Below are 19,145 nucleotides of genomic sequence, written 5' to 3'. Positions count from 1 at the left end.
GAAAACTTCTCAGAATAATCTTAAAGCATATCTGAATAAAAAAAAAAGTTTGTACAATCATAACTGTGAAGGAACAGGTCTTTCTTGAGCTCCCCTAATATATTTTTCAATCATATTTTTCCCTCTTGTCGCTGCACAGCTAGATGCATTTCACTCAGAAGGAGGGGGTCATCTTCCTTCTGTGAAGCCAGCACTGTACTGCTGTGACGTCCTTTCCCTTCCAGTTATGTTTGTTTTCAGCTCTGGAGCTCACAGAACAGATAAGGAAGGATACATCACACTTACAGAAAGGCAGAACACTCCTGTTATGCTCAGAAGCTGTGTAGAAGCAGTTCTTTTGTCAGGCTCAGGATCTCAGCTAGCTCTGACACGCCCCGACTTCCTATCTGCCGTCTTCTGAGTCTGTTAGCAGGGACGGATCTTGCCTAACAACTGGAAGTGGACTGCGAATTAGGTGGAAGTGAGACCCCTGGTGGCCATGACTTTTTAAATGAATTGATTTAGATATTTGCTACCTACCCCGTTCTCTCTTAAATGAAATGAAATTGTGCCATGCCTCAAGGTAGGCAAGCGTGACTGTATCTTGACATCTGAGATTAGCTTTGGCGCAATCACCACTGAAGAAATAACGTCCATATTCCATACGTGAAGTTGTTTCTGATTGATTGAATCTTTATTACATCTTTTTCAGCCGTGAACATACATGACCTCTCTCACGCATCATCTTATATGTACATGACCTCGGTATCACATGACCCTAATCTCACATTTCATCATTGGTTCATATTATGCATAACCCGGGGTCGATATGTCTGTCTTCTCCATATCTTACATTGCCCTTCCAGAGGGTTTGACGTCTATAATCTTATAATATAGAATTTCTTTTTTTTTTTTTTGGAAAATAGTGATCCATCAAGACTTTCTTAAGATATAGATCTGTATATGTACATCATTTATACAGAGAGCTCTGTGACCATATACATAGACAATATATAGGCACACGCTTCATGTACAGGGGTGCACCACCAATGAGGCCAGGTGAGGCGATTGCCTAAGGCGGCAAGACATAGAGACAAGTGGGGGCAGTGTCAGGGCTGTGGGAATATCTATGTATATTCAACTGTATCACAGTATGCCTTAAACAGTAGGGCTGAAGGGGTTTGGCGCCGTTTAAATTTTCGCCTCAGGCAGCAGAAAGGCTAGGTGCACCCCTGTACATGTACATTACATTTGTACACTCTGCCAGGTTTCCCCCCGATCACAGCATATACGCTTGGGATGTTCACAGGGTTGACCCTATGGCTTCCATAGAAAAGTTACTCTATATGTAGGCTTAGAGGGCATTGCACGTCTATATGTACCCATCCTCAGTCTATTATATACAGATTGCCTTTGATGGCGAGTCATAATCATCGATCATTGCCTTGCGACACCAATACGATTCCCAGGAGACTATAGAAAATGCATGCCTAGTACTCACACCCATAGAGACAGTATAGCAGCTATACTCAACCAGCATTGGATAAAGCATCACATCTATGTATAGACCTGGCAGCGTGGCACCCCCAAACATGGGGTATAACCATTATTGCACCCTTTATGCACCAGGAGTCTTACTAGCATTTTGTAGGATTGCCCCCCCCCCCCCCCCCCATGTGCCAAGCGTCTTTACTAGTCAGGAGACTTATATACATCCAGAGTCACATTTCTCCAAGGCAGTGGTGGCAGGTGTGGGATCACAGGCAGGACATTCATCATCTGGCCGAGCTGTCTGAAGATGCAGGGTCCCGATCTGAGTCTTCAGGGTCTTCATTACAGGCGGATTCACTACTAGGGGGTGGAGACCTGATGAAGGCATCAAATAATACAGAATTAGTCTCGCTCCATAATTGTATACATAGAGGGCCATGAGTATTACATTTCTATATAGCATCTACTCACTATGCTGGTGCCCCCGGTCTGTATTTCTTTAGATGTCCTGTATTTAGGGCTCCACTCTGGGGTCTGTATTTATTTGGTTTGCCTATATTTATTTGTAGCTCTGAGGACTGGTCTGTGGTGTGTATTGGTTACGATGGTCTGGGGTCTGTATTTAAGGTGCTGGTCTGGGGTCTATATTAGTTTAGGCAATCTGGTCTGGGGACTGTATATGTTTGATGGTTAGATCCGGGGACTGTATTTATAGTTAGATGGGGGGGGGCCATATTTATTTGGGGTTCTGGTCCAGGGTCTGTAATTATTTAGGGGTCTGGTCTGGGTGGCTGTATATATTTGTGGCTCTGGTCTGGGGTCTTGTCAGAGATCTGGTCTCATTTTGTGTTCTAATGAAGGGGGTCATGTGCCCTACTTATTAAAAATTAAAATGCCCTAGGTTTGTCCTATACAAATGAATGGGTCATATGTAAAAAATAAAATAAAATAGTGCAGCTTAATTGAGCGTTTCTTGGGCGCTCCTTGATGTCACTTCTTATAAATAGGCATGTATGACCTTACCTTTGAGTAGAGATTTTGGGTGATCACCATGCGAGAAATGACGTCCATATTCCATACATAAAGTTGTCTCTAATGCACTGATTTTACTTTTTTTTTTACATCTTTTTAACTGTGAACATACAGTTGCAAGAAAAAGTATGTGACCCCTTTGGACTGATATGGATTTCTGCACAAATTGGTCATAAAATGTGATCTGATCTTCATCTAAGTCACAACAATAGACAATCACAGTCTGCTTAAACTAATAACACACAAATAATTAAATGTTACCATGTTTTTATTGAACACACCATGTAAACATTCACAGGGCAGGTGGAAAAAGTATGTGAACCCCTAGACTAATGACATCTCCAAGAGCTAATTGGAGTGAGGTGTCAGCCAACTGGAGTCCAATCAATGAGATGAGATTGGAGGTGTTGGTTACAGCTGCCCTGCCCTATAAAACACACACCAGTTCTGGGTTTGCTTTTCACAAGAAGCATTGCCTGATGTGAATGATGCCTCGCACAAAAGAGCTCTCAGAAGACCTACGATTAAGAATTGTTGACTTGCATAAAGCTGGAAAGGGTTATAAAGGTATCTCCAAAAGCCTTGCTGTTCATCATCCACGGTAAGACAAATTGTCTATAAATGTAGAAAGTTCAGCACTGCTGCTACTCTCCCTAGGAGTGGCCGTCCTGTAAAGATGACTGCAAGAGCCCAGCGCAGACTGCTCCATGAGGTGAAGAAGAATCCTAGAGTGTCAGCTAAAGACTTACAAAAGTCTCTGGCATATGCTAACATCCCTGTTAGCGAATCTACGGTACGTAAAACACTAAACAAGAAGGGATTTCATGGGAGCATACTACAGAGGAAGCCACTGCTGTCCAAAATAAACATTGCTGCATGTTTACAGTTTGCACAAGAGCACCTGGATGTTCCACAGCAGTACTGGCAAAATATTCTGTGGACAGATGAGACCAAAGTTGAGCTGTTTGGAAGAAACATACAACACTATGTGTGGAGAAAAAGAGGCACAGCACACCGACATCAAAACCTCATCCCAACTGTGAAGTATGGTGGGGGGGCATCATGGTTTGGGGCTGCTTTGCTCTGTCAGGGCCTGGACGGATTGCTATCATTGAAGGAAAAATTAATTCCCAAGTTTATCAAGACATTTTGCAGGAGAACTTAAGGCCATCTGTCCACCAGCTGAAGTTCAACAGAAGATGGGTGTTGCAACAGGACAACGACCCAAAGCATAGAAGTAAATCAACAACAGAATGGCTTAAACAGAAGAAAATCCGCCTTCTGGAGGGGCCCAGTCAGAGTCCTGACCTCAACCCGATTGAGATGCTGTGGCATGACCTCAAGAAAGCGGATCACACCAGACATCCCAAGAATATTACTGAACTGGAACAGTTTTGTAAAGAGGGATGGTCAAGAATTACTCCTGACCGTTGTGCATGTCTGATCTGCAACTACAGGAAACGTTTGGTTGAAGTTATTGCTGCCAAAGGAGGTTCAACCAGTTATTAAATCCAAGGGTTCACATACTTTTTCCACTGCACTGTGAATGTTTACATGGTGTGTTCAATAAAAACATAGTAACATTTAATTATTTGTGTGTTATTAGGTTAAGCAGACTGTGATTGTCTATTGTTGTGACTTAGATGAAGATCAGATCACATTTTATGACCAATTTGTGCAGAAATCCATATCATTCCAAAGGGTTCACATACTTTTTCTTGCAACTGTATATGACCTTGTTCACACATCATCGTAGAGTATGTACAGTCATGACCTCAGTATCACATCACCCTAATCTCATAGCAGTCATTTCTTGATACATGTCATTTCATGTTCGGGAGGTTGCCTAGCAACTACTTGACCTGCTGTTTGGGTGACTACTGAGTACATGCAGAGAAACTGAGTGATCGGGCAGTTCTCTGCTTCATAAGAGACAGGTGGGCGTCCCTATGATCTGTCCTAAGTAGTGACAATGACCAAAGTCGCCTTTGGGTCCACCAAATTACAAAGTTCTAATGGTCCACACATCAGAATTTTTTGTACAGTATCTACTAGCATGGAAGAACATGCTTTGCTCGGAGGGCGGCCGGCTCACCTCTCCTCTGACTCTGACTGGGTGATTAACCTCCGGCACGTCTCCATCTGTACATCCAGTCCTCTCTTCATGCTGCACATTTCCATATATTCATGAAGGTGTCGCGTCATGTCGTTCTTAGCCGTCGCCAATTCCAGCTGGAAAAGAGAATGACCTTAGTCTACACGCCCCATGGTCATTCGTAGGACTGCATTTCTAGGTTGCCCTCGTAGCTTCTCCGCCCATCTTACCTCTATCTGGTCTATGGTTTCCTGGTATTCCTTCTCCCGATCCTTGAAGAGAGACTCTGTGTCTTTTATGACCTCTTCTAAGCTGTCGTCCTGGGTCTGAGAAGAAGAGAAGAAATGTTTATGACTTAGGGGGTACTACTGGTCTCAGAACCACAGACTCATGTACCAAGTGATATTTTCCTGAATTTTGATTAGAAACCAACAAAGGGTCTCATTAGTCCAAATGTTGGCCTAACATGTGACCTGTGTAAAAAACAACAATACCTTTTTCCCAGAAATAGCGCCACTTTTGTCCAGAGGCCATGTCTGGTATTGCAGCATTGAACATGGCTGAGCTGCAGTACCAGAGACAGCCACAGTGGCGCTGTTCCTAGTAAAAAAAAAAAAAAAGAAAGAAAAAAAACAGGTTTTTTTGTCTAATCCTGGGCAGCCCCTTTAGGACCACGTCACACTTTTTCAGGATATTTGTGTTTTCCCTTACGTCCTACCAGCAGCACAGATGGGGTTAACCACCCACTGTGGACTGGTAGGACCGGTGGAATTATTAATGAGCCCAAGTAAATAAAACAATTAAACAATTAAGTATCCCCTATAAAGAAGGGAATCACCCCCAGCCCACTGTGTTTTTTTTCTGTCCTCCCGGACAGGTGGGGACTGGCGGTGATCTCCTCTTTCTAGGGGATCTTTCTCTTTTCCTGGGTGCCTAGGGGTTTTAGCCCTATTTTTTTCCCCTTGGGGAAATAATTTTCCGGACTTTTTGCCCAGTCTTCTCTTTTACCTCCTTTGGCCGGCAGCTTACCTGCTGTCGGTTCCGCGCGTTTGCACTTTGTTTTCGCGTCTCTCGGCGGAGTCGTCGGTCCGATTCTCCGCGGCCGTTTGGCGCCGCCATCTTCCGGAGGTGGCGTCGGAGTGTCCTCTGACGTCACTTCCGGGTTTTCCTCGCAGCGTGTTGCGCGTTCGCTGGGGATATTATTATTGTTATTACTTTCTTTGCTCCTGTTGGGAGGATTTTCTGTTATTCCTTGCCCTGCTAGGTAGCATCGGTTTATATGTTTATACAGTGGTTATTTTTTCCCCCACCTGGGCGGTTTTTTTTTCCTCTGGGTCCAGCCTCTTCCTATTTAAGGAAGCATTGTGCACCAGCTCGGTCTCTAGCTGCACATGCTTCTCAGCTTGCTCCCAGAGTCTCTATAAGCTGGTGTTTTCTCTGCTTATTGGTGCTTTGTTCTTCGTCAGGCCCTTTTATTAAAGCTTCCTCCGGTCTGCCTCTTACCTTTTCTGCTTAGTAACATTTATTTTTAATATACAAATATTTTATATGTCTTTTCTTCCTGCAGTGATGTCTTCTCCGCGGGATCCTGATAGCAGAAAGTCGGTTTCTAAGAGGAAGCATTTATCCTGCTACGATTGTAGCACTCCTTTGGAGGATAGCTATCCGAGGGTCCAACCTTCGGGTGAACCTACCATGCAGGACATGTAAGCATGGGTAAAGAGCTATGTGGATGGGTCCATCAAGGGAGTCGTGAACCTGCTTGATGAAAGGCTTCCTACTCCTGCTCAGACGCCTATGGAGACCTCTGCTCCGGTGGAGAGACCCTCTGTGGTCTCCTTAGTTTCTTCCTCCTCAGATGAGGAGGAGCTCACCTCGTGTTTTTTTCCTCCAGAAAAGACACAAAAGCTACTCAAGTCCATCAGGTCGGGGGACCATGATGTTGACCCGGAGGAGTCTTCCGATCCCGAGTCGGGCAACACGTGTCTTTAAAGCGGATGAGACCCTCCTCTCTGTCATGCATACAGAGTGGAAGAGACCTGAGAAAGGTCCAGTTCTAACCAAGAAATTTAGAACCATGTTCCCGATGGCTAAATCCTTGGTGGAATCGTGGGGTTCCATTCCCAAGGTGGACATGGCTATTGCCAAATTGTCCAGACGCACTCTGGTTCCAGCAGACGATGGGTCTAGTCTGCAGGATCCCCTTGACAGGAGAGCGGAGTGCACTCTGAGAAGAGGTTACATGGCAGCCGCAGCATCCGCTTCTACAGCCATTGCTGCTACCGAGGTCTCTACATTCCTCCGGACTCGCCTAAACCAGATTCAGACTGACGTGGATCAGAAGGTGTCTCGTGACGACATTCTGGCTGCCTTCAAGACCATTAACCTGGCTACGGATTTCATGTGCGATACTGCGCAGCTTCAGCTGAAATTGGGGCCAAATCCATAGCCCTTGTGTCAGCGGCCTGTAGGCCTTTGTGGCTTAAGCCTTGGGTCGCTGACAACTCCTCTAAATACAACTTATGTAGCCTTCCCTTTGAGCCCAGCCGTTTGTTCGGCTCAGAGCTTGATAGAATTATGGAAGGCCTATCAGATAAGAAGGGGAAGAGCCTTCCCCAACAGTCCTTTCGACGGCGGGGCAGACAGGACCGCGGAGGTAGGTCTGGCCAGCAGTCAAGAGCTCGAAGAGACTGGGGAGCGCAGCGAAGGGGTTAAAAGCGCTCTCGCGAAGGAGCCAAGGATAGAAAATCCACCTTCTGACTACAGGCCTCCTTGGATGACTCCCATTACTCCTGCCGTCCTGCCAGAAAGCTTCCCCATTCCTCTGCCTCATCTACCCGTCGGGGGCCGTCTCTCTTACTTCAAGGAGGATTGGATCCGAAATATTTGAGATCCCTGGGTCTTGAATATCATCTCCAAGGGGTATTTAATCAATCTCATCTCTCTTCCTCCAGACAAGTTCATCAAGACCAAGCTCTTACAAGCTGCCAAGCAGTCGGTTCTGGAGGCTTACATTCAGGACCACATCCGCAAGGGGGCTCTGGAGGAGGTTCCGGCAGGGGAACGGGGCTTAGGGATCTACTCACCAATTTTTCTGGTTCCCAAGACTTCATGATTATCCGGATGATTATCGATCGGAGGTATTTCAATCGGTATATAAGGAAGGTGACCATCAGGTCAGTGGTTTACATTCTCAATCCTGGGGACGTGATGACAACCCTGGACCTCAAAGATGCATATCGGCACATCCCAATTCATCCTGCTTCGAGGAAATATCTCAGGATCGCGGTCCAGGTTTCGGGTGTCACCAGACACCTTCAGTTTGTTGCCCTTCCTTTGGCATTTCTTCTGCCCCTCACACTTTTACCAAAAGTGGTGGTTTCTGTGGTGGTGGCTTTAAGACTTCAAGGACTGAACATCATTCCTTATCTGGACGATTGGCTTTTGAAAGTCTCTTCTCTAGCGGTCCTAACCCACCATCTTCATGTAGCAATCTCCTTTCTGTTCCGCCTGGGTTGGATCATCAACTGGCAGAAGTCGAACGTGAGCCCGTCAACTTCGGTAAGGTATCTAGGCTTCATAATGGACTCCGTCGGGATGTCTCTCCAGAAGATCCCAGATACAGAACATGGCAGAGTTCCTATCCGTTCCTCGACGAGTCCCAATTCGGACTCTCATGAAGATGTTGGGGCTCATGTCAGCGTCTGTGAAAGCAGTCCCTTGGGCTCTATGGCACCTCCGCCCTCTACAGTCGGAGGTTCTCTCCAAATGGAATAAACTCCCTGTGCTCCCTGTCTTGGCGAACTCGGTATTCCCTCAGATGGTGGTTCCATTTTTTAGATAGGAAGTCTATGACCCAGCCAACATGGATCATATTGACAACAGATGCATCCCAAGTAGGCTGGGGTACTCACCTAGACGACTCTCCAGTTAACGGAACCTGGTCTCCTTAGGAGCGGATTCTCTCATCCAATCTCCGCGAGATTCGAGTTATCCGGCTAGCCCTCCTTCACTTCACCCCTTAGTTTCCGGGCAAAGCTGTGAAAGTCCAGTCAGACAATATGACTGCGGTACTTTACATCAACAAGCAGGGAGGCACAAGATCACTTCCCCTATCAGAGATCGGGGTGATTCTGGATTGGGCAGAGTCGAACCTTTCCCACTTATCTGCGATCCACTTTCAAGGCTCCCTCAATATGATAGCGGATCGGCTGAGCCACGGTTTTCCAACAGTGGAGTGGTCTTTACATCCGGAGATATTCAAGCAGATAGTCCTCAAGTGGGGGATGCCAGAGGTGGATCTTATGGCAACAAGGTTCAACGCCAAGGTGGAGAGGTTTTACTCACTTTACAGGGAGGACAACCCCCTGGCGATAGATGCTCTGTCAATATTCTGAAGGTTCAGGCTGGCTTACATCTTCCCTCCGTCTTCCATGATTCCAAGGGTATTGATGAAAATCTGTCAGGATCAGGCCTCGGTGATAGCCATCATAACGTTTTGGCCGAAGAGATACTGGTTTACCCAGCTCACCCAAATGAGTCGAGGGCAATATTGGAGGCTCCCTCCTCAGCAGACCCTGGTGTCATGAGACATTCACCTCTGCTCAGATCTGCACAGGTTCAACCTGAAAGCCTGGAGGTTGGATCAGTCCCTTCCCAGAATAGAAGGGCTTTCAGAGTCGGTCCTGAGAACGCTGTCTCATTCAAGAGCGGACTCTACCAAGAGAGCCTACTCACAGATTATGAGGATATTCTCATCCTGGTGTACCTCAAAGGAGATGGCGTCTGCAGATCTGCCCCTCTCCGCAATCCTTCAGTTCCTGCAAGACGGCCTTGACAAGGGCCTTGCTCCATCTACTCTGAGGGTTCAAGTTTCAGCCATCTCAGCTTGCCTCAACAGGTCTTTTTCTCAGGACCCGCTCATCAAACGGTTCCTTAAAGGAGCTGAAAGATTAAAGCCTACAGTACTGAGACCCATTCCTCAATGGGATTTATCAGTAGTTCTCAAGGGGTTAGCATCTCCCCCCTTTGAGCCTTTGGAGGAGGTAGGATTTCAAGTTTGTCACATGGAAACTTGTTTTTCTCCTTGCAGTGACTTCGGCCAAGAGGGTCTCTGAGCTTCAAGCTCTCTCAGCACACGAGCCCTATACCATCTTTTTGCAAGACCGGGTCCTTCTAAGATTTCTCCCATACTTTAGGCCTAAAGTTCCTTTGTTCCAGAATATCAACCAGGTGATATCCCTCCCGGTTCTTTCTACACCTTCTACCTCCTCCGAGGAACCTGTTAGACATCCTCTGGACGTCTCGAGATGCCTCCGGATCTATGTGGATAGATCAAAGGAGTTCAGGAAAGATGAAAATCTTCTAATCCTGTTTGCCGGTAAGTTTAAAGGCCGTAAGGCATCTAAACCATCCATCAGTCGATGGATTAAGGAGGCTATTAGGGAATCCTTTGTTTCCCAATCTCTGGACCCTCCGGGGTTTGTGAAGGCCCATTCTACTAGGGCCGTAGCTACTTCTTTTGCCGAGAGGAGTCTTCTTCCTCTCGACATCATTTGCAAGTCTGCCTCCTGGAGCTCTGAATCAACATTCATCTCCCATTATAGATCGGATGCCAGATTAGCTGAATACTCGGCCTTTGGGCAGACTATACTTGATTCTGCCAGGCATGAGGGCCCTCCCTAGGGGTTCTTCTTGCTATCTCCCCATCTGTGCTGCTGGTAGGACGTAAGGGAATTGTTCATTTCTAACGATAATTTGTTTTCCCTTAGTCCTAACAGCAGCACACAAAGATCCCACCCTAGTAAGTCTAGTTTTTTTCTTGCTATAACACAGTGGGCTGGGGATGATTCCCTCCTTTATAGGGGATACTTAATTGTTTAATTGTTTTATTTACTTGGGCTCAATAATTCCGCCGGTCCTACCAGTCCACGGGGGGTGGTTTACCCCATCTGTGCTGCTGTTAGGTCTAAGGGAAAACAAATTATCATTAGAAATTAACGATTTGTTTCTGGCACTGATGATGTAATGTAATAATGTGAAGATGACATCTATGAAACTCTCAGGTTTTTGCACCCCCTATAGGAAACTGGAGGCATTACCTCTCCTTGGTTGTCGACAGCAGACATGGCGTATCCAGAGAAGTCCTCCCATAATAACAACGTTTCATCCGACTCTTCCCAAGCAAGGCTGTCACAGTCATCCTCAAAGTCATAGTCACGTCTGCAGAAGGAAACCATTATCAGAGACGATATTATTATACATTTTATATGTCATGTTACATCTGCAGTGCACGTTGGATCCTTCCACCAAAAGTTCTTACAATTGTGTTTTGCACTTGCAGTACCGCTTTCCACCACTTCAGGTGCCAAACACTCTCCATAGATCTAATGCAACAGCGCCCCCAGTTAGTGAACTTGCTAACTGAAACAACACTAACTTTAAAAGGATGCAGCCTACAGAAGTGCCGCATACCTCTGTGCATGGTCTTATTCCGCCATGTGCAATACGGATGCAATTACTGCCATCATATAGTGCACCTCTTCCATTATGCAGGACCAGGGCACTATGGGGCCCCCAAGTCTCTGGTGGTGACTGTTTCTGCTGCAGCCCCAGTTCCCTGACCTGGGGCTGCAAAACTACAACTGCTCTTAGGTTCTGAGAGTCACAGTGATGCTGGGAGTTGTAGTTTTGTAACCACAAATCAATTCTAGTTTCATAATGTACTGGTAAAGTAAATGACGCACAGCTGGTTGAGCATCTTCTGCATCTCCTCGTTGATACTCAGAGCAGTACTCTCATCTTCCTCTCCTCCTCTTGCACTCTCGCTCTCGCACACAGATGTCTCATCGTCGGTTGCGGGTTTCCTCTCTTTTCTTCTTCCCAAAACTTTCATAGGAGAGAGGTGGACGGTCTGGGGAAGATTGAGTGAGACAACTGGCATAACTAGAACTGACTGGGCCCCATAGCAAATTTTTTAATGGACCCCCTCCTCCCCCAGCAACCCCCTCTTCCTGTGCAACCACCAGTCCTGTGGCTAGCCTAGATCGCTCTCTCAGACCAGGCCCAGAAGCCACTCTGTCAGTTTCCTACACGTATATACTGTATGTCATGTCGCTGTATATAATGTCAGTGTGTAATCCTATTGAGGGGTGCCCTGAAATAAAATCTTTCAGTCCTCCTCACAGACGGGCAGCTTCTGCATATGGACCACGTAGCAGCCGCTTCCACTATAGCTACACCCCTGGTGCCAGGAGAAGTATCCTAATTGACAACCCTGCTGGCATAGCGCCCCACATTGCCATAGAAGCTCATATAAGAATTCATATCACCTGTAGCCGCCACTAGGGGGAGCTCACCACATACAGAGTTGTACAGCTACCAATAAGAGCAATATAAATACACAGAAAACTAGCTCCCTCTAGTGGTGGCCGCCAGAGCTTGTTTATTTTAGCGCAATGCATCACACAAGTATTTCCGCCATAGGAAAGAAATACATTTCCAAAAATAAAATTTGCAAGTAACAAAATGAATAAATATCTGCCCCTCTGTTGTCTACAGATGTGCTGTCGATGAAGTCACAGGTTACTAGAGGGGGCGCTATGATTTTCCTTTAAGACAATTCATTCTCAAATGCTTTCACACAATAATGAACCTTTGCGGAGACGTCTTGAGATTTCATTCCAACCTGCAGCATGTTTATCATGTCCTCGCAGCTACGCTGCTGAGCCACGTCGCACAGCTTGGCAGTGATATCGATGCGTCGGCAGATGTCCATGTCTACTCGCATGGCCTTCTCCTGGATCTTGGTATCTAGGTCTGTCAAGTTCTAGGACACAGAATGGAAGGGATCACCTATTGTCCAGTTCGCCCAAATGATATGGAAACCATCAACAAGGTGCTTTTGACGGATCTTTCAATCTTATTATGGGTCTATATTTCGTTCTTTGAGTGCATAATGGTGACCTACTGTCATTGGGCTGCAAATCTTAATAAACACCCTCAATAAGTCCCCTTGAGTTTATAAACGTGAACGCCCCATGTAGGCACCAGGCATTCATAGGGTTAGAGATTTAGATATTTGTGTATCGATGAGCATATTCACATAGCATAGGAGCAATAAGCTCCATCAGCAACAGTAGTCAGCCTGCTTATTGACGGTTTCCATTTTTAAAATTAAGAGCTTTTTACATTTGCATTGCACCTTGAAAATAAGAACTGAAAACTGGATAAAAAGCATGAAAAATACACAACATTGGTAAATATGTTTGATACACCAGATACTCACATTGCTCATTAACCCCTTGAAGACAACAAGTTCGGCTTTGAGCTGCTTGACCTTCATTGCCAGCTCTTCCTGGTAAAGTGCTGAATCCTGCACCTCCTGTGTGGAGAGAGCAGATGCGGTTACCAAGCATTGTGAGATAGTCTACCCAATATCCTCACCCATAGACCATTCTACAAATTATTTTTCTCTATTCTTTTACATTTTTTTTTTTTTTTTAAATGTCATTAATAGGTGTAAAATACATGGCTGGTATGAAGATACAGAGGCCATTCTGCTTTAAGAGAAATGCAGTACCAGTAGCAACCACTGTGTGGCAGACTGATCCTTTTATCCACATTATTACATTGTATTGATGAAACAGAAATATATGGATTTTCTGTCCTGATTTTTCAGGCAGAAAACCTACAGCATATTATAGCAGCAGCAAAGGGGCATCTGTCAGCAGTTTTGTACCTATGACACTGGCTGACCTGTTGTATGTGCGCTTGGCAGCTGAAGGCCGTGTTGGTCCCATGTTCGTATGTGGCATTATTAAAGTTTTCATATATGCAAATGAGCATCTAGGAGCAATGGGGGCATTGCCGTTATACCTGTAGGCTCTGCTCTCTCTGCAGCTGCCGCACACAGAAACATAGAATGTGTCGGCAGATAAGAACCATTTGGCCCATCTAGTCTGCCCAATATACTGCACCCTCTGCACTTTGACAGGACCAGGCAGTGAAAGCATTTACACCGCCTAGTCCTGTCATAGTGCAGAGGTCGTGGCAGAGAGCAGAGCCTTTAGGTGTAATGGTAACGCCCCCGTTGCTCCTAAAGACTCATTTGCATATATTAAAACACCATTTTTCTCAGTAATGCAGCACATATGAACATGGGACCAACACAGATGCCTTCAGCTGCCAAGTGCACATGTAACAGGTCAGACAGGTGTCTTAGGTACAAAACTGCTGACAGATGCCCTTTAAGAGTCTTTACCAAATCTCAGCCACACACTACAGAAAAAAAATCTGCAGGAATTGACCGGCGTCGATTTTCACAGCAGAAAATCTGCTGCAGATTTGGTTTTGCAGCGGATTTCACCCTATGCATTGCAAAAGATGAAAAACGTGCCGGTAAGCCGCACGCCAGGTCAATTTCTGTTGCAATTTTTTATTTTTTGTGTGTATAAGATTTCTTTAACTCTCATCCACCTTGCTGCTACTGTAAAGCGCTGCAGATTTTTCTCACACAAATTCATTGTAAAATATCTGCAGATTGCTATGCCCCATGTACAGCGCTGCCCATAATTATTCATACCCCTGGCAAATTTTGACTTAAAGTTACTTTTATTCAACCAGCAAGTATTTTTTTGACGGGAAATGACATAGGTGTCTCCCAAAAGATAATAGGACGATGTACAAGCGGCATTATTGTGGGAATAAAAACATTTCTCAGCTTTTATTTACATTTGAACAAAAAATACAAGATGTTCCGCACTGTGGAAAATCTCAGAGGACGTGGTCGGAAGCCAAAAGTGACACCTGTGCTGCCAGGAGGATAGTTAGAGAGGTGAAGAAGAATCCAAGGATCACCACCAAGGCCGTCCTGGTGAATCTGGGCTCTGCTGGTGGCAATGTCTCAAGGCAGACAATCCAATGGACACTGCACACTGCAGACCAAGGAGGAAGCCACTTCTCCAGATAAGGCTCACAAAAGCTCATCTGGACAAAGAAGAAGACTTCTGGTCTTCTGTGTTATGGTCAGATGAAACAAAAATTACATTGTTTGGTCACAATGATGTTTCCTTCATTTGGTGTGAAAAAGGAGAAGCCTTCAACCCAAAGAACACTATCCCCACTGTCAAACATGGTGGTGGGAACCTAATGCTTTGGGGGTGTTTTTCAGCCAATGGACCAGGGAACCTAATCACAGTAAAGGGCACCATGAAAAAAGAGCAATACATGAGGATTCTCACTGAGAACATCAGGCCGTCTGCAGAGATACGTGGCCTTGGGCACCAGTGGACATTTCAGCATCACAATGACCCAAAACACACAGCAAAAGTGGTGAAGAAATGGTTAGCAGACAACAACATTAACGTTTTGGAGTGGCCCAGCCAGAGTCCAGACTGGAATCCAATGGAGAATCTGTGGAGGGAGCTAAAGATCAGGGTGATGGCAAGAAGACCCTCCAACCTGAAAGATTTGGAGCTCATTGCTAAAGATGAATGGGCAAAAATACCTGTGGAGACAAAAAGCTGGTCTGCAATTATAGGAAGCGTCTGATTGCTGTAATAGCCAATAAAGGCTTTCTATTGATTATTGAGAAGGGGATGAATAATTTTGGACTGAACACTTTTTGCTCAAATGTACATCGTCTTATTATCTTTTGGGAGACGCCTATGTCATTTCCCGTAAAAATATTACTTGCTGGTTGAATAAAAGTAACTAAGTCAAAATTTGCCAGGGGTATGAATAATTATGGGCAGCACTGTAGTTGTACCCTTGCTCCGCATAGAGTAAAATCCACAGTATAATCTGCAACAATACTCTGCAAATTCTGCAGTGGATTCATTGTTTGTTGCTAAATCCGCAGATTTTTTTGCAAACTCCCGGCGGCTTTCTTTTGTCTTTTAAAGGGGTATTCCCATCCTAATGATCACTGTTAAATCTGTTAATGATTTAACAGTGATAATTTTTCTAAATATATTTAATTAACAAATTCCCACCCCTTAGAAGAAAATAAACATATATTTACCTGACTGTTGTCTTCCGTCTCCCCTGGTTACGGCCACCGCTCTTCTCAGGAATCATGGTGGCACGACTTCTTCTCCCAGCCAGCCGCGCGCATTCCCGAAAGCGCACGCCGAGGCTGCGCATGCGCTATGGTGATTTCTTCATGGCCAGTATAGTATACTTGCCAGGAAGAAGTCACCAGGGCGCATGCGCGGCCTCGGCGTGCGCGTTTAGTACAGCGCGCGGCCCGGCCGGGAGAAGACTTCAATCAAGATGGAGCCCGTCCCCTGCTGAGTACCAGGAAGTGGACATCGCGCCGGGAGCAGGTAAGTATTAAATAGAGTGTTGAGAATGCCCCTTTAATGAGGAGAGGCTTCTTTCTGGCAACTCTGCCATAAAGCCCAGATTGGTGGAAGCTGCAGTGCTGGTTGACCTTCTGGAAGTATCTCCCATCTGCACACAGCATCTTTGGAGCTCTTCCAGAGTGATCATTGGGTTCTTGGTCACCTTTCTCACCAAGGCCCTCTGTGCTCTTGGGAACTTTCAGTGTAGAGAAATGTTTTTGTCCCCTTCTGTATATCTGTGCCTCCACACAATCCTGTCTCTGAGCTCCACAGGCAGTTCTTTCCTCCTCCCCCTGGCTTAGTTTTTGCTCTCATATGCATTGTCATCTCTGAGACCTTATATAGACAGGGCTGTGTCTTTCCAAATCCTGTCCAGTCACCTGGATCTACCACAGGTGACTCCAATCAAGGTGTAGAACATCTCAAAGATGATCCAGAGAAACGGGAGACCCCAGAGCTGAATGTCAAGTGTCATAGCAAAGAGGTTGAATAGTTATGTCCAGGCCAAATTTTAGATTTCAATAAATTTGCAAGAATTTCAAAATTTCTGTTTTCACTTTCTCATTATGGGGGATTGATTGCAGAATGATGGGGATAAAGTTGATCTTTTTATTTTATCACAAGGAGCAACATAACAAAATGGGAAAAAAAAGTGAAAGGGTTTAAAGACTTTCCTAATGCATTGTATTCTGCTGAATCGTCTTATACAGAAGAATACAATAAAAGAGTATACCACCATGGGTGCTCCTGGGCAGCGTATGGCACTGTACGCATACACAATGGTATACTGTACATCACTCCTGCTGGAGGTATACATTCATAGGTTGTATCAGTGAGTCCTATTCTTCAGAAAAATGAGGCCCTCGGCCTGAAGCGGCACTACTAAGTGGTTCTGATGACATCATGTCTCCTTCTGATTGACTTTGTCCTTGTTTCTGGATGCTGCTCTCGTCTCTCTCCTCTGACTAGAGTGGTACCTGTTGTTCTACTCCTGGATCTGACCCCTGGTCTGACCACATACTCGTTGTGTCTTCTGGCCCATCATATCCTGGTTTCTCTGCTCACGAGTGTGTTACGGTTCCTTCAGAGCAGCAGTCACCAATGGAAGATATTTTTGGTGCTTTCAACCTTGGAATCCGACCAGGAAAGGCCTTACCTCCTTGTTCTTTTACAGTAAAAAGTGTGTAGATTCTTTATACCTCATACCATAGTCTAGCCAACACCAAGTCTCCCGTCAGGACCACTGAAAACAATGGATGCTGGGAAAAGGAGATCAGTGATGACATCAGCGAGGGAGGAAGTAGCTAGCTTCTCTTTTTGCAAGACAGCTCCAGCCTGGGACAGAAGTGAGCAAATAAAAGGGAAGATATGTGACTGAAGAACATGGATGTGAAATTTTCTATTCCCATATGTGGAAATATCTTTCATGGCAGAACCCGGAGTCTTGAGGCCGAGGATGACCTGACTGCCATCTATGTAGGTCACATCAGATCTAATTAGCGTGCTTACTGGAACATATTCTAATGTAATCCATGCGTGACGGGCGCGTGCCATAAATTAATATCGCTCCTGTCGGTTGCCCTTCGCTGTACCACATGACATCACTCCGACACCCCCACTACCCCCCCCCCCCTTTCCCAACAGTTTATCATGCCCAATGAATTTGAGAAGTTTTTGGTGGGTTCCTCAAAAGGAATAGACTATAAGGTGGGAACACAAGGCATACGCCCTAGAGTCTCCACGACTTTTTGGACCTACTGGGTATCCTCTATTCATCCTCCCTGGACAGATCAGTTCTTTCAATCCAGATGTTAAATCCCAACTGGATCACGAGAACCACATGTCCAACGAGTGCATGTCCAACCCCAGAATAGAGTCCTAGGATGCATAATGTTGTGATGTGTTGAATAACCCATATAGCTCTGTATGGATCAGTCAGGGTTAACAATTCTGACTGCCCTTGTAGGAAGCTAGGTGATTGACTTAGGTCTGCCCCTAGTTTAGCAAGTGTGACTCTAGTGTTAGGCTACTTTCACACTGATGTTTTGGCTTTCCGTTTGTGAGATCCGTTCAGGGCTCTCACACGCGGTCCAAAACGGATCAGTTTTGCCCTAATGCATTCTGAATAGAAAAGGATCCGCTCAGAATGCATCAGTTTGCCTCTGTTCCGTCTCCATTCCGCTTTAGAGGCGGACACAAAACCGTCTGACGAAACTGAGCCAAACGGATCCATTCTGACACACAATGTAAGTCAATGGGGACGGATCCGTTTTCTATGACACAATCTGGCACAATAGAAAACGGATTCATCCTCCATTGACTTTCAATGGTGTTCAAGACCGATCCGTCATGGCTATGTTAAAGATAATACAGACGGATCCGTTCTGAACGGATGCAGACGTTTGTATTATCTGAAGGTCATCCCAACTATTATCAGGCAGGAGCCCCAACATTAGGGTGTGCCCCAAGGGAAGAAAGGGTGTGCCCTCTTGTCACTGCCTATGCCCTAGGGAGCATCGGTGTGAGGATTGCCACTGTGAATAACTGTTGCAGCCAAGGTCACCAACACTCCCATCCTCCGCTCCTCTGGGAATTGAGGCACAAGGCACCTCCGTTGTAATGGGCAGGTGCAATGCAGCATACAGCTCAGAGGAATGTGCACTATTATTGGGCAGCACAATATGCGGCACTATTTTTGTGGATGCTATGTGTAGCAATAATTTCAGATTCCAGATTGTGCAGTTTTGTGACGGAAGTTAGGATTTAGGTAAATTTAGGCCATACTGTAGGTCAGAGAGATGGGGTATGTGACTACTGAGATACAGCAGCAGGGCGTAGCGCTGATGCATAGCAGTGTATATGGGATGCAGACGGGATGATATCATGGAAGGGATTGTCTCACCTCATCCAGCTCGGCAACCCTCTGCTGCAGCTGAACGCGAGCTGTGTACTCCTCCTCCCATCTACAAGAGACAGACACAGAAAGATCAGGAGCCGGGACCGGCTTTATTGGGGAAGGGGTGTATTATACACGTCCATCCTGCGTATAGACAGATTTATATTGCAGACATATTTAATATGCAGTTTGCGCAGATTTTGTGTAAATTGCGACAAAAAGTGCACAAAAATTGTGAGCTTTCTCCAAAAGTAATGAGTTTTAGTCAAATAAATAAATAAAAAAATTTGATTGGTGGAGGTCAGAG

At 45.5% G+C, this 19,145-nt stretch overlaps 1 protein-coding gene across 2 annotated transcripts in view; it reads right to left on the bottom strand.

Moving 5' to 3' along the window:
• Positions 1–651: 651 nt before the first annotated feature.
• IFFO1 (intermediate filament family orphan 1) overlaps positions 652–19,145 on the bottom strand; it is a 51,964-nt gene continuing 33,470 nt past the window's right edge. The window contains exons 2-9 of one of the 2 annotated variants that reach the window (XM_044273380.1): positions 18,845–18,905; positions 12,885–12,980; positions 12,252–12,425; positions 11,344–11,510; positions 10,699–10,819; positions 4,828–4,923; positions 4,598–4,734; positions 652–1,845 (exon numbers count right to left, since the gene is read on the bottom strand). In XM_044273380.1, the coding sequence (XP_044129315.1) occupies positions 1,755–1,845; positions 4,598–4,734; positions 4,828–4,923; positions 10,699–10,819; positions 11,344–11,510; positions 12,252–12,425; positions 12,885–12,980; positions 18,845–18,905 (943 nt within the window). In that variant the 3' untranslated portion in view covers positions 652–1,754. The remainder of the gene's footprint in view (positions 1,846–4,597; positions 4,735–4,827; positions 4,924–10,698; positions 10,820–11,343; positions 11,511–12,251; positions 12,426–12,884; positions 12,981–18,844; positions 18,906–19,145) is intronic. The other variant, XM_044273381.1, reaches the window with a different exon arrangement.

The sequence above is a fragment of the Bufo gargarizans genome, unplaced genomic scaffold (assembly GCF_014858855.1).
Source record: "Bufo gargarizans isolate SCDJY-AF-19 unplaced genomic scaffold, ASM1485885v1 fragScaff_scaffold_607_pilon:::fragment_2:::debris, whole genome shotgun sequence".
NCBI classification, from domain to species: Eukaryota; Metazoa; Chordata; class Amphibia; order Anura; family Bufonidae; genus Bufo; species Bufo gargarizans.
The sequence above is the reverse complement of the archived record's forward strand: the minus strand, read 5'-3'. Positions and strand labels throughout refer to the sequence as shown.